A 15,440-nucleotide genomic window follows, 5' to 3' on the forward strand; every position below is an offset into this window, starting at 1 on the left:
GAACAGATTTTTGTAAAACCAGGAAGTGTGCGGTGCTGTGTGTTTAATGTAAGTCATCAGGCAAACCAACCTTTCAGGGACAACGCCGCAGAGCCGGCACAACGTCCAACCTCATTGGCTACCGTACACTCATAAGTACCAACATCTGTTTCGGCACAGTCCAGGATTTTCAAACCCACTTTCTCAATGTCAACAATGACCTTCTGGCTGGATTTGATAGTTTTTTTGTCTTTGGACCATGTGACCTGGAAGGGAGAACTTCCTGCCACTCTGAAAGCAAACGCTGCTGTGGAACCTTTAACTACTTCAAGAGACGACGGCTCCTCCACAAACGAAGGTGGCTCTGAAATAACACAGCACATCACCTCTGATTGGTACCGGTGACATCATCTTTAACTCAACTGACACGCGGATGGAAGAACAAACCTTTCACTTGGAGCTGAAAGGTGCAGCTCTCTGAGCCGGCCTCGTTGCGAGCCTCGCAGAAGTACTTCCCGCCGTCGTCTTCGCTGACCGGACAAATCTCTAAGGTGGCCACAGAGTTATAGAACAGCAGCTTGTGTTTGACGCCGTGGTGAATTTCAGCTGCGTCTTTGAACCAATGCACGGAGATCTCCGGAGTGCCGGCCACCACGCAATCAAACACCTTCCTGTCCCCTAGTTTTACTAACGACATGTCTTCGGGTTTTTCAGTGAAAAATGGGGCCTCTGAAAGAAATACACGAAGGAGTTGCTTAAGTGAGGCGATTACTGCAAAGTACAATGACCGATAAACGTGAGAGACTGATATGGACCTTTGACAAAGAGCGTTGCCTGGCAGGAAGTGACGCCCACATCATTGTGTATCTCACAGGCATACTCTCCACAGTCAGAGGTTTTGGCAAAGGAGAGCTGCAGTGAGCTAGAGGTGTTGTCTTTGAGCACAGAGCAGTCAGCGCTGGAGAAAACCTCTCGCTTGTCTTTAAACCACCTGATGGTCAGTGGTGGCGTCCCACAGACCAGAACATTAAACTGGACTTTCGATCCAGGCAACACATTCATGGACTCTGGCTTTTCAAGAATCAGAGGTGGTTCTGTTGGTGGACAAGACCCAACACTGCTGTTATAACTCTGCCCCTACTTGTACAATGTGTGGGTGCCGAAAACAAAGCACTGACCTTTAACAACTAAAACCCCGCAGCACTGGACGGTTCCTGCCTGGTTGGTAGCGATGCAGGTGTAGCTGCCGCCGTCTTTACTGTCCAGATCAGAGATTTCCAGGAAAGCTACATTCTCAAAGAAAGTGCATTTGTGTTTGTCATCGGTGTGGATCTGTTTCTCATCTTTGTACCACTGAGTGGTTATGGGCAGGGATCCCAACACCAGACCCTCCAGATGAGCAAACGACCCTTTGATACCTTGAGTCTGTTTCAGTTTTCTCGTGAAAGATGGTTTAATAATCTGATCTGTTGCACACAACACAGTTCAGAACAATGTTAGAGTTGCTGCAGGACAGAAACGGGAAACCACATCTCATGAAACCTTCTGATCGACTGACCGAAGACGGTAACTGAAGCTTCACAGGAGCTGCAGGCAGCACCGTTCGAGACCTCGAAGACGTATTCACCGCTATCACTCTCCTCTGTCTGAATAATCTGGAGCACAGAGCCGCTGTCGCTAGTCTGGACTCTGTATCTCCGACCTGAGGTCAGCTCTTTTCCCGCCTTCATCCATCTGGACTTGAGCGGTTTGGTGCCTGAGAACCTGCATTCGAGCCTGGCCGGGTCACCCCGGGTTACACTCAGGGACTTTGTGTGTTCTAAAATACTTGCTGGCTCTGAGAGGACAAAACGATTCAGACCGAATCAGCTTCGTAGAACGTGTTAATGCGACAGATTGAAGCTGGACATGGAAGCAAAAGCAGTTAAGACAATCAGACGCACGAACGTCCTACAAACCTGTAACTACAAGCACTGCGGAGCAGCGCTGCGTCCCGGCTTTGTTCTGGGCCTCACAGACATACTTCCCGCCGTGTGACAACTGAGCGTTTTTCAAGTTCAACACGGCACTTTTGGTTTCATAGGACATCTGAACATGCTCGTCTTCAGCGAGCTTGTGATCGTCTTTGATCCAGGAGAGAGTCATGGGAAGAGATCCAGACAACATGCACTTCATAGAGATCTCAGAGCCCACCATGCAGGACATGTCCGCTAGTCTCGAAACAAACGACGGTGGTTCTAGTGAGAGAAGACCACAAATCAGACTGTAGCGTTTGTCCAACACAGTAATCCACAATGCACATCTTTATCTGCCTGATCTGATCTGACTATCAATAAAAACATCAGTAGTATGCATCACCTTAGGACTAGAAGAATACAAGTTATTATTACTGGAAGACGTTCCAAACATATTGGCTTAAAGCATGCAGCGAGGTAACCTGTGACTAACCTTTCAGGGAAATCTGGCAAGAACAAGAAGTCTCGCCGACATCGTTTGCAATGGTGCATCGGTATGTGCCGGCGTCTGCGCTCTCACAGTGAGAGATCTGAAGAGTGACCGTGTCGTTTTCAACGCTCACTTGATGTCTTTTGTCGTTTCTGATCAGCTTGTCATCAAGGAAACAACTTATTTCAAATGGAGATGAACCTGAAACGGTTCCTTCCAGGATCATGTCGGATCCCTTCACAAGTTCAGCTGATTCAAAAGGCCTCACAAACATTGGAGGCTCTACAAAGGAAGATAGTAGATATTACAAATTGAGGCAGTCGAGGCCTGAAGGGAAAGTTCTGGTCTGACGAGGAAAGTCTGGTCCACAGAGTTCATTTAGCTCTTTAAACTCTTTTCTTGGTTTTCACCAGCAGAAACAGAAATTCATACTGTAGTTTTATTGAGGCTTCACACTGCAGTTAATCCATCCATCCAACACAACCATTAGCCAGCAGTGATGTCATCATTGGTTTGTGAACGTTATGAAACCTACAGTTCAGATTCTGTCTGTCACCATCTTGCTAGTTCGGAGCGGTCTGGAGCAGGAAGTGACCATATTTGGACTAGCTGGGGGAATAGCTGGGGGAGGAGCCATCGGTGGATCTGACCGATCTGATTGGAAACCTGACAATACTACGTCCCGCTCACCGATAGCTGTAACCTGACTGCACCACAGGCCTGTCAATCAAACAGACACGCCCCCAAAAACAGGTCTTTTTGAAGCTTATTTTCTAATGAATGAGGGATTATTTTCAGATTGACCTCCAGAAAACTAATAAGAAGGAGTGACTTTAGCTAACAACACCGAGATAACTGCTGGAGACATTTTATTCACTTTGTATTTGATGAGAGAAGTTGAATGGGAGTCTATGGAGCCGGAAGCTTTTTGGAGCTGACCTCTAGTGGCACTCGGTGGTATTGCAGTTTAAGGAACTTAATAATAAAGTGTGTTGAATGGAAGAAGGACCAGGAAGGCGGTCTGGTTGGACATGCAGCACTGAACACGTTACAGAACAATGTGGACCAGACTTTATGCTAAAACAGGAAGAGGCTGAATTCTCCGAAGAACCGGAAACTGGACCAACCTTTCACAGTCACCGAGCAGCTGCTCCGGTCTGTGCCGGCCTCGCTGGACGCCACACACACATAATCTCCGCTATCCTGCACAGAGCAGTTCTCTACCTCCAGAGTTGCCATCGAACTGTCGAAGAGCATCCTGTGTCTGCGGTCCGACACGACTTCTGAGCCGCTTTTAAACCACGTGATGCTGATCACGGGAGTGCCCTGCACTTTACAGGACAACTTCAAAGCTTGTCCAGTTTTCAGCAGCAGTGACGGCTCGAGCATCATCGTAAATGTTGGTGCTTCTGTAAATTAACAGTAACAATTAAGGTAAAAACAAGAGGTTAAGAGAAGGAAGACAACAGTTTAGTTGAGGAGAGAATGAAATGGCACCTTTCACGAAGAGGACCGCAGTGCCGTCCACCTTCCCAGCATCGTTGGACACTTGGCACGTGTACTTAGCGGAGTCGCTGGGTTTCACAGCGTGAAGTTCCAAGGAGCTGGAAGAGGCCTCTTTCTTTATGAAACACTTTCCACCTGTGAAAATCTCCTTCTCCTCTCTGAACCATTTAATGACTAGCGGCGCCGATCCGGTAAAGGCTGATTTTATCACAACGTTAGATCCCGGTGAAGCATCCTGGGACTCAGGTTTCACCGTGAACACCGGCGGTTCTGGAGTTAAGAGGAAGGAAACACAGCAGATATTTTCAAACGCTATGAAACCCTGCTGATCATCGGTAAAGTCAGCCAAAGTACTGTTTGATCTAATTTAACTCGTCTGACCTTTGACGGACAGAGTGCCGCTGGTTTCCGTTTCGCCGGCGCCGTTCGAGGCCCGGCATGTATAAACGCCTCCATCGCTCTGATTCAGGCCTGTTATCATCACAGCGGCCGTACTCTCATTGAAATCAAGGTGATATTTGTGACCGCTCTGGATTTCTTTATCGTCTTTGTACCAAGAAACAACCATCGGCTGAGATCCGGCAACTCTGCACTCCAGGGAGACATTAGTACCAATGCTCCCATCAGTCGTCTTTAGAGGTTTGGTGAAGGATGGTGGAACCACACGATCTGCGCAGGAAATACACCAAACAGACACCTGTCATCTTGGGCCGCTCCTCACAGTCTACCGCTGATAAATTCTTGGCTAACACTGACCGATGATGGAGACGGAGCAGGAGCACTGGTCATTCCCCACTTTATTGGACACCTCCATCTTGTACTCTGAAGTGTCTCCTTTATCGGCACTGAGGATCTTTAACACGGCGGCGTTCCCCTTCACCGTCATCTTATATTTACGCCCACTGACCATCTCCTTCCCGTCTTTAAACCACTTCACTTTGAGCTCCGGGCTTCCACAGATGGTGCACTCCAGCGTGGCCGAATGTCCTGCGGTCACACTGATGGACGCTGCTTTCTCTAAGATCCTAGCCGGCTCTAAAATACAACAGCAGGTTTAAACTTCACAAACAGCTCTGGACTCTGAAAACTTCTCTGGTAAACGGGAAGGTGCTCTAACCTTGAACTGTTAAGGTGGCTTCACATTTCTGCTGCCCCGCCTCGTTCTCAGCCAGACAGGTGTACTTGCCGCCGTGTTTTAACTCAACGGACGAGAAGGACATGGCAGCCACGTTGTTCTCAAAAGTCATTTTGACGTTTGGATCGTCGTCTCTGAGTAGCTCAGAGTCTTTCATCCATTTGACAGTGATGGGGGCGGAGCCTTTCAGGGCTCCCTGCAGCTTCACTGTGTTTCCCAGTACCGCTGTGGCGCTCTGAATCCTCTTAGAGAACATAGGTGGTTCTGAAATAACAGCATCAGTGATGATGACATCAGTAACAGGACTACAGATGGTTCTAATAATGAAGACTGGTCCTGGTGTTTTTTCATGTCACTAACCTTTCTGTTTGACCACTGACTTTGAGGTTTCTGACCCGACCTCATTCGACACAACACATTCGTATTCGCCGACGTCAGCGCTCTCAAACGACTGGATCTCCAGAGAGCTCAGGCATCCCTGAGACACCACTCTGTACTTCCTGTCTGCAGACAGGCATTTATTATTCTTTCTCCATGCCACATCGAATGGTGCAGAGCCTGAAATCTCACACTGCAGCACAGTGACGGCTCCCCTGATCGCCTCTATGGGCTTTAACTCCTTCCTGAAAGATGGAGGTTCTACAGAACAACATGGAGTTCGGTTAAACTCGTTCTTACACTGACTGAAAATGTGGTTTTGGATGAAACAGCCTAAATCTGCACACCTTTCACTGTTACTTTAGTGCTGCAGCTTTCACAGCCTGACTCATTGAGCACCTCACAGGTGTAGTTTCCACCATCACTCAAAGTTACGTCTTGGATCTCAAGAGTGGCGACGCCATCCTTCAGACTGAGAGCGTGTCTGCTGGAGGCAGACAGCTCCGTGTTGTTGAAGAACCAGGCGGTGTGAAGTTCGGGGGATCCTTTGACGGAGCACTGCAGCCGCACAGAGCCGCCCTGCTTCCAGACGCTCGCGGCTTCCAGCCTCTTTACAAACACTGGCGGCTCTGGAAGGGCGTGTGGTTGAAAAGAGCCACGATGAAGTCAAAGAAGTCATTTAAAAACAACAAAGCCAGCATATAAAGAGAAGAGGTTTAAGTCTTGGAAAAGAGCAGCTGCATTAAAACCACAGGATAAAATCATGTTAACCTTCAGTACTGCAGATTTGTAATGAGCTCCAAATGCTGCAGCATCCATGAACGTTAACTAGACAGCTCTTACCTTGGACCTTCACCGAGGTGGAGCAGGATGCGCTCCCGGCTTCGTTAGCCACCGTGCATACATATTTTCCACAATCTTTCAGTGTGGTCTTCAGGATATCAAGAGCTACTGTCTTCTCCTCAAAAGACAGCTTACAGTCCGGAGACTGGTGGACCTTTCTACCGTCTCTGGTCCAGGTGACGGTCACTCCGGTGTCCTCGTCCACCTGACAGTCCAGGTGCAGAGGAGTGCCGACCACGGCAGCGACTGCGCCCAGAGGCTTCACAAAGCTGGGCTTATCAACAACACGCAGCTCTGCGCTGCACTCGGCTGTGCCGACATCGTTAGCCGCCCGGCACACATACAGCCCGCGGTCGGCCGCCTCCAACCGGCCGATCTCAAGAGTGTGTTTATTCTGTTCACAAGAGGTTTGGTAGCGTGTCGGCACTGCGGGCAGAGCCTGGTTGTCTTTGAACCAGACAACGTTCAGAGGGGCAGATCCTGTTATTACACACTGCATCACTGCCCTCTTTCCAACAAACACAGTCTGAGGCTCAGGCTTACTTATAAACCCAGGAGGGCATTTCTCTACAAGGATTAAGAACAAGAGAAACACATTAGTGGTCAAATGTTACTGAAACTCGCCAGTTGGACAAAACATCAAACCAGCAGCGAAAGAAAAAGTTTAAAAAGTCTTCAAAGTCTGAAGAACTGAAAGCCGACCAGCAACAGCTACACATCGTTCATTACCAAGGACAGCTCCGAACACAACCAGCTAGGAGGAAGGAAACGTGCGTCGCTCTTACCCGTCACTCTGAGGGAGGCGGAGCATTCATCACTGCCGTGCTGGTTGGACGCCCTGCAGGTGTATTCGCCGCTGTCGTCCCTGTTTGGACTCAGCAGTTCCAGAAAGGAGGTACTGAAGCGGCTGATGATGCGGTACTTGTCGCCCTCCTTGAGGGGGTGTCCATCTTTGAACCACTTGAAGTTCACGTTTGGAGCGTCCTCCGTCTCACATTCAAACCTGGCCGAGTGGCCAATGTTGATCTCCATGGGGACGATTCTGTGCCTGAACACAGGCTTCACTGTGTTCACGGAGGGAAAGAAAGACAAAGGTCAGAGTTAGTGATCAGAAGAGGTGGAAATGGAGGAAAACTGTTTCTACTGGAGGTGGAAGAGATGCAGTGACCCTGGGATGGAAAGTGAGAGTTATCCTGAGGTGACTGTGGAGGAGGAAGATGGATTAGGTTTGAGATGAACAGAGACTCTGTGATGAAAAAGGGAGAAAAGATGCAAAGAGGAATGTAGCAGAGTGAATGATGCGTGTTTAGAGATTGGGAGTCGGAGGTGATTTCTGGGATGGACAGAGGAACGATATGGAGTGAAAGTGAGGATGTCGCTTTGCTGTCGAGTGAAAACCTCAAACACACAAATTTAAATATGCTCGGAAAATATCCAGAGACTTTAAGAGACTGTTAGTTTTTTTTAAACTTCATTACAGTTTGAGGTTTCCAGACAACAGAATTTGAAATTCACCAAAGTGTGAGTTAGTTGATGATGATATCAAAGAGTCGTCCATCATCAAACCTCTTGAGATCACAGTGAGTCTGGAAGACGTCGTTGTCCTGCCGGCTTCATTCTCAGCCTCACAAACATACTCTCCTTGGTGCGTCTCCTTGACAACCTTGTGGATAACCAGTGTGTATGTATCGTGCTCTCTGGAACACTTGAACTCTTTGCCAGATTTCACCGATTGGCCGTTGAAAAACCAGTTTACCTTGGTGCTGTACTTTATCGTGGCGGTAAAAACTGCTCTGCCGTTTTCCTCAGCGCAAACGTCCTCCAGAGATTCGACGACTATGGGATAATCCACCAGACTGTCAGAGGACTCACTGATCAGGATCGCCTCCGAGAGGTACTCCTCTCTGGTTTCTCTCTGGACAACAATGTCCACATGTTGTCTCACAGCCTGGCCTACAGGCGCTGTGGCGACCACTTTGTCCCTCAGCTGCCGGGACTCGTGGATCTCAGTCCGACTCTGAACCGTGGCGCTCTGAAAGGATGCCCCGGCTTCAGTCTTGACGGCTGCAGAGTGAGCGGCAGCAGGAGGAAGCCCAGCTGCGCTTTCTGCCACCGTCACAGTCTCCACCACAGACGACAACACCTCTTTGGAGGGAGCTGAGCTCAGCTGCACTTTCTGAAGCCGGTCGACCTGCCCGGTGCCGGGCTGCTCGGACGTCAGACTGTGCTGATCCTGGAGAACCAGAGCATGCAGAGCAACCCGGAGCTCAGACCTGAGGTCTGCCGTCTGAGGGTACTCCCCTTCTAAGGACAGAGTGATCTCCAGAGGGGCACCTGGTGATGTGATCAGGTATGTGTACCTGGTCTGTCTGGGCTCCCTCTGAACCTTCACCTCTTGAACCTCCGCCTCCTCTAATCTTCCCACGACATCGGCCAGTAACACTGGCTGCTCGCTGGCCACAGCCAACTGGAGAGCGTCTCTGAGCTGACGCCGGACGTTCAGACTCGACAGTTTGGGGATCTGAATCACAAAGGTGAGTTCTTTGGGTAAAGTCTGAGCGTCCTGAGACTCGTGTACAAACACAACTCCTTTGGGCTGCGTCTGAACGCTGACAGTCGAGCCCTCGGATTTAAATATCTGACGCGACTGCTCCCCCATCATCACCCACTTCTCTTCCAACAACACCGACTGTCGGACCGACTGGCCCTCCTGGATCTGGACTGCAAAGTCCTGCTCAGCAGCCTCTAAGATAGCACAGTTTTCCGTGGCCACTGCCTTCTCTTCGATGAAAACTGGTCTTTTGGGGATCTTGGGTTCAAGTTTCATGTCAAGCTTGAACTTCTCATCAGTTTCCAGACCGGTGGTGTGACCTTCCTCCAGAGTCTGAGTGTCTGTGATGTTCAGAGACTGCATGATGTTCCAGTAGTCCTCTCTCTGGACCAGCGCTCGCTGCTGCTTGATGTCAGAGATAAAGGGGGTTTCCTTCGGCAGCTGCAGGGGCCAGGACGACACCGGGAGGATGCTCGGAGGCCTGGACTCGGTTCGAAGCTGCGACTCAACGCCGGTCACAGACATATCGAGATGTTTGTGGCAATCTGCAGTGATCTGTCTTCTCTCCTCTGAGGTCGCTGCATGTCTTTTAGCCCTCTCCTGCTTCTGCACTGCCACCTGCTGGTCAGGTTTGGTGACAGTCAGTATGCCTTCCTTGGGTAAAACCGATGGAGAATGGATCGTCTGGAGGTGTTTTGCTTGCGGTAACTCTTTCTTTGGCTGGATGGAGGTGGTGTCAGTCTTTGCTGCCAACTCTGAAGTCACCTCACAAACGACCGTCCTCTGCTCCTCTTGAGTCACCGAGTGCAACAAGGTTGGACTCTCCCTGGCGTCGGCCTGCTCTGTAGAGGGCGTTTCCCTGCTGAACCTCCCCTCGGACTGAAGGATATCCTGATCGCTGACGACCTGCAGGTTCAGGAGTCGTTCTCCTTCTCGCTGAGGTTGCAGACACACAGGAGATGCGATAGACGGCACGTGTCCTGTCCGCTCCGCCTGCATCTGGTACCTCTCCTCAGTGGTTATAGCCGACCGGGACACCCTGTCTTTACGTGGGGCGATGCTCTGCTGCTCTGGACTTTGTATTTCTAGTTTCTGCTCTTTGGATAAAGCCACTCTCGTTTCACTCACCGGTGCGACCACTGCTTTAGGCTGCTCTGTTTCAATCAGAGGTGCGGTGGCTGCATCCAAAGCTGGCAGAGGCTGCGAGTGTCCTTCAGTGAGCTGCAGCTGCTCTGCAGACTGAGCCGAATACAAGATCTTCACCCCCTCGGTGACCCGGAAGCTCCTCTCCTCCTCCGGTCGGTGCATGACGCTGGAGCTTTCCTCTAAGATGGGCAGAGCGGATTCTACCAGGTGACCGCTAACAGGCTGCCTGGGCTCCTTGGAAGTCCGTAGACGCTCTGGATCCCGGTCCGTCAGCGCCTCGGCTCTCACCGTGGTGAGCGGCACGACCTCCTGAGATGTAGCCGACATGAGCCTGGACGGCTGCTCTTTGGCTGACTGCAGTTCGACTACCTCGGGGCTGAGGATTCGCTCGGAGTGCTGCTCTGTGATCTTCTGTCTCTCCTGGACCGACGATAGGAAAGTGGCCATGTGGAGCTGTTTTACAGGGATGGCTGAGACCTGAGGGGGACGGCTGAGAGCCACGGAAACCCTCTCCTGTACGTGGTGAGACTGCAGCACGGCCGCCTGCTGGGTGAGCTGCTCTCGATGGAGGGTGGCCGCGGAGATATCGAGCTCTCGGAGGGTCTCCACCTCTTCACTGGGAATAACCTGCCGGTCTCCAGTGCTGATGGTATAAATCATCTGATCAGACCGGGTTCTCTCCTGGACTAATCGCTGTTCGGTCATTGATATCTTCAAACTTTTACTTTTCTGAACTAGCATGTGCACCTCCTGACTTTCCTCCCTGAACACCAGCAGCTCCGCAACACAAGAGGCTTCTCCGTATTGGTTGGAGGCCTTGCAGGCGTAGACGCCGCTGTCCTCCTGTTTCACACTCTTAATGTTAATGAAGCCTGACCCATCGGGGTTGTTCACGATGAAGCAGAACCCACCGGGCTGTAGGTGAAGGTTTCCTTTGAGCCACTGCACCTCAGGGAGGGGATCTCCGGTCACGGCGTACCTGAAGAAACCCTGACCTCCCTCCGACACCTGGGCAGACTCGATGGTTTCCGTGAACTCTGGGGGTTTTCCTGACGCGACAAATGTTCTCCCATCATGCCTTTCTTCCCTCTCAGGCTCCTTCACCTGAACATGCAGGTAAGAAGTGCAGGTTGCCTGGCCGAACCTGTTGCTGACAGTGCAGGAGTACTCGCCCTCAAACTCCCTTCGAACTCTATTAATGACCAAACTGTACTCGTCGTGTTCGTGAACGAACGAATAGACAGACGAACTGGCGACACTCTGCCCGTTGTGGAACCACTCAACAGTCGGTTTAGGGAAACCGGACACTTTGACGGTGAACGTGGCCATTTCTCCGACAGTCGCAGCTGCTGGAGAAAGTTGGCTGAGGAAAACTGGTTTTTCTTTTTTCTTCTCCAAAGTGCTGGAGAAGCGTTTGGACTCTGGCTTGAGTTCAAGTGTTCCGGTTCTGTCTGGTAACTTGAGGCCAGTGTGGTACGAGTCCCGGGTTTCCTCTTCCACCGTGACGACAGAGCTAGAGAAGGCTGAGTGGAATAATGACAGTTTAAAGTGAGACACAGTCAAACAGAACGGGAGGCAGCGCATACAGCTAAGGGTCGGACTACTTCCTGGAGTAGTAAACATTACATACATTACATAAGAGTCTACTGATGCGACTGATTGTTTTTATTGCCATGTGTTGCCATGGAAATGTACATCACACAAACAAAAAGTTTTATATTTTGAGAGTGAGTTGCTTCCACAATATGAATATATTTAAATTACATATTTTATTTAGTTGGTATATATATGTGATATAATATCACACTGGAGGGAGCTTTAACATTGTTGTTGGATTGGCAGTGATGTCATCAGAACCGAGGCTTAAATAATAAATCATCATTGAACGGCTACGGTTTACAGGAAGAGCTTTAAAAATCCAAAGTCCACCTTCAGTTTTTTTTTTATTATTTTGGAAAATGGCTCATTCAGTGTAAAATACCAGTCAGACCTTCTGAACAATGTTAGAAATGCTGATGAATTTCTTATCAGCATCACCTGTAGAAAATATTCAAATCAGCTTCGTTAATACGTGAATTAGGACGTTCAGTTCTCTATCACAGAGACCTGCTGGGAATATTTACCTTTCACTTCCTGCTGCATGTGAACCGCCGGTTCCTTCTCCACCGTAGTTGCTGTAAAGACACAGACGTCCACAAGTTAAAAACTCTCCTCGAAACTGCACACATGATGCAAGACTGTTAGAATCAGTGCCAGGTCGTGCATCCATGTCATCTCCTTTGTTGTGTCTCTGTGCATGCGTCCTTTGGCCTTTTAGTGTTTAGCTCCTCAGTGGTGTGAGTGTCCCTTTTTCTCTGCCCATGTTTGAGTCAGCGACCTCTCCTAAACACAGTGTTAGGACCAGCTGCAAGACGCGGTGTCGCCCTGTGAAGACGTGCTGTCACCCTGTGAACACGTGCTGTCGCCCTGTGAAGACGTGGTGTCACTCTGTGAACACGTGATGTCGCCCTGTGAACACGTGATGTCGCCCTGTGAACACGTGATGTCGCCCTGTGAACACGTGATGTCGCCCTGTGAACACGTGTGCCGCTGCTGGCTGTGTAGGTGGGAAGCGGTGTGCATGAGTGGCGGCCCAAACAGAGGCCGAGCGAGCAGAAGAACCAAAAGCATGCAGATGCCAACCTTTCGTCACTGTGCCGCACTCAGCATCGCCGGCTGAGCTCACAGTTTTGCAAGTGTAAGAGCCCCCGTGTCCGACTCCCCCACTGTTAACATTTCTACAGCACAGGGGGCCGTCATGTTTCAGAGAGTACGACACACAGTCCTCAACGTTCAACCGCTTGTAAAGCCAAATGACAAACGGAGTGGGAAGCCCCTTCATAACGCAAAACAGGGAGCTGCTATCTCTGCTTCTGACCAGCAGCTCGGGGGGGAGTTGGATCAGGAAGTCGGGGCAGCCGGAGAGGCGTTGACCTCGCTCGTCATGAGCCAAGACGTCTGGGAAATACAGCTGGCTGATGAGGCTGTACGGTGTCTGGGAGGATCCCGGCCTCTCCACCGCCTCCTGCTTGTCTTGGTCGGGGGGGTCTCTAGGGGTCTCCCTGTCTGCCTGAGACACTTTACGTACAGAATCGGTAGGGATGGGGGTTTCTGCTTTGAGATTTGCTTCTTTCGCTGGGTGAGAATAAAGTTAGGGAGAGTAATTAGGGGTCAGAGAGTAAATGGCTGAGACTCTAAACAGGGTTAGTAGAAATGGAAGATGAGGTTAGCGAGGGGAAGCTGCAGGAGGAGGAGGAAGTCGACTACAGAGCTGGTTATTCTATTACAGTCTGATAGGTTACAGCCTGAAGGAGGAGTTAAGTCAGGGGGAGGAAGCGGGAGGAGCAGGAGCGGGGGTGTGATGAACCAGATGGAGACAGACGGATAAAAAGAGAAAGATTAACCACCTTCAACAGTGAGCTGGGCGGAAGAGCTGTTGTGGCCGTGTTGGTTGGTGGTGGTGCAGCGGTACTCGCCTTGGTCCGCCACGCCAACACCCTGGATGAGCAGGGACAACATGGCCCCGCTCTGAGAGCTCCTCACCCGCTCCGTGTCCGCCAGGTTCTGGCCGTTATGATCCCAGACCACTGCGCTGAATGGCTGCCCGGCGAACGAGCAGCTGAACTCGGCCATCTCACCGGTTCTCACTCGGACGTCGCTCATTTCCATCAGCAGCTCGGGGCCGGCTGAGAGTTTGAAATCAAAGCTGCTCTCAGAGCTCACGCTCTCCATCTGAACCTCAACCATCCGCCACAACACAGAAGAGCTCTCAGAGAGCGTCTCCGTAAATTCGACGCCGCGGGTCGACTGCCCCGCCGACCGAGAGATGAAACTCTCGGTCTGAGCCTCCAGGCTCTGAATTACGTGAGCTTCTGGCCCGGCCATGGACACACTACCTAAGGCCTCTTCATCTGGGCAGTAAGAAAGAGTAGAAGAATTAGGTCAACACATCATTCTGGTGACTTCTCCAGGTCACTTGTGTCGTTGGGGCGGAGTGTCTAGGATCAGCGAGAGGACAGCGGCTGGTTTCCATCATGCAGGTTCGACCAGAACCATGATTTCAAATAGAAAACAGTCTGTGCTCGAGTGTGAGGAACCCGGAAAACTCCGTTTCAGAGTTCAGAGTTCAGCTCTGCTCTGAACAAACTGCATTCCTCTGAAACAAAGACTCACGTTTCACTATGAAGTCTGTTAAGAGCTGTTCGTGGAGGAAGAGAAGACATCATGCATGACTGAAGAGAGACCTGCAAGATGATGCTAACAGGGAGGATAAGAGAGTCCAGGTCTGCTATAAAAAAAAAAAAAAAACATCTGTCCTGCATGCTCACAGAAACCAGTCAGATGCTAACCTGCAGTTTAACTGCTGAGGAACATGCAAACCTTTAGTCTGACTGCTGAAAAACATGCTAACCTTTAGTCTGACTGCTGAAGAACATGCTAACATTTAGTCTGACTGCTGAGGAACATGCTAACCTTTGGTTGGACTGCTGAGGAACATGCTGACCTGTAGTCGGACTGCTGAGGAACATGCTAACCTGCGGTCGGACTGCTGAGGAACATGCAGGGCCCGACAGAGATAGGTTTATCCGATCGACACGTGAACTTACCGTCGATATTTAAAGTGGCAGCACATGTGGCCATTCCTGCTGAGTTAGTGGCAACACATGAGTACTCTCCCTCGTGGTTGGGGAGGACTCTAGAGATCTCCAGCGTGCAGGTTTCACCATCACGTGATATCCTGAAGATTTCTGACTGCCTGAGCTCTCTGTCATTACAGAACCAGGAAACCTGCAGGTCTGGAGACACAGTGTTCGTCACAGTCAGAACGACGTGAACCACGTTGCAGGAAACAGTACTGATTGTAACGGCTGCAGAGTTTGAAGTCAGAAAGTACTGAACAGTAAAATGTGACAGTAGTTATATTTCTGTCCAACAACCAGCAGGAGAAGAGCAGAGGTCACTACCTTCCCCAGAGACGCTGCACTGGAACCGGGCAGCCTTTCCCTCTGAGATCAGGAGGTCCAGCAAGGGAGTGACGAGGACCGGAGCAGAGACCCGGGCCACGGTTTCAGCCACCTCAGGAACTGGAAGGAAAACAAAAACACAGTCAGTCATGATCAGCTCCTCCACTGCGACTCGAACCAGCTGTTTGTAAACAGATCTTTGCTGCAGTGTTGGTGGTCCGAGATACAGCCTCAGATTTGGGAGAGATCTCTAAACCCACCTTCCACAGTGAGAGGGGCGGAGCTTGTCGCCTCTCCGTAGTTGTTCTTGGCCTCGCAGCTGTAGACGGCGGCATCCTCGGGGAAGCATTCGAGCAGCAGCAGCGTGTGCTCCTCTCCGTCGTGAAGGAACTTGCACTTGTAGCTGGCGGACAGAACCTGGGAGTCCTTGTACCAGAACACCTGAGGTGGAGGG

At 50.5% G+C, this 15,440-nt stretch overlaps 1 protein-coding gene across 1 annotated transcript in view; it reads right to left on the reverse strand.

The window, feature by feature from the left end:
• LOC138614865 (titin-like) overlaps positions 1-15,436 on the reverse strand; it is a gene marked incomplete at both ends in the record, with an annotated part of 47,579 nt that extends 32,143 nt beyond the window's left edge. The window contains 23 exons of the mRNA XM_069688459.1: positions 71-343; positions 427-708; positions 795-1,073; positions 1,158-1,445; positions 1,538-1,816; positions 1,938-2,216; positions 2,428-2,706; positions 3,552-3,833; positions 3,922-4,200; positions 4,312-4,599; positions 4,687-4,965; positions 5,048-5,329; positions 5,426-5,704; positions 5,791-6,072; positions 6,287-6,853; positions 7,072-7,350; positions 7,853-11,506; positions 12,107-12,157; positions 12,666-13,157; positions 13,430-13,933; positions 14,630-14,818; positions 14,987-15,106; positions 15,247-15,436. Coding sequence (XP_069544560.1) covers positions 71-343; positions 427-708; positions 795-1,073; positions 1,158-1,445; positions 1,538-1,816; positions 1,938-2,216; positions 2,428-2,706; positions 3,552-3,833; positions 3,922-4,200; positions 4,312-4,599; positions 4,687-4,965; positions 5,048-5,329; positions 5,426-5,704; positions 5,791-6,072; positions 6,287-6,853; positions 7,072-7,350; positions 7,853-11,506; positions 12,107-12,157; positions 12,666-13,157; positions 13,430-13,933; positions 14,630-14,818; positions 14,987-15,106; positions 15,247-15,436 — 9,976 coding nt within the window. The remainder of the gene's footprint in view (positions 1-70; positions 344-426; positions 709-794; positions 1,074-1,157; positions 1,446-1,537; positions 1,817-1,937; positions 2,217-2,427; positions 2,707-3,551; positions 3,834-3,921; positions 4,201-4,311; positions 4,600-4,686; positions 4,966-5,047; positions 5,330-5,425; positions 5,705-5,790; positions 6,073-6,286; positions 6,854-7,071; positions 7,351-7,852; positions 11,507-12,106; positions 12,158-12,665; positions 13,158-13,429; positions 13,934-14,629; positions 14,819-14,986; positions 15,107-15,246) is intronic.
• Positions 15,437-15,440: the final 4 nt, after the last annotated feature.

This window comes from Brachyistius frenatus, unplaced genomic scaffold (genome assembly GCF_029030835.1).
Source record: "Brachyistius frenatus isolate BFR_SWC_R1_liver_20210118 unplaced genomic scaffold, ASM2903083v1 Contig_600, whole genome shotgun sequence".
Taxonomy (NCBI): Eukaryota; Metazoa; Chordata; class Actinopteri; family Embiotocidae; genus Brachyistius; species Brachyistius frenatus.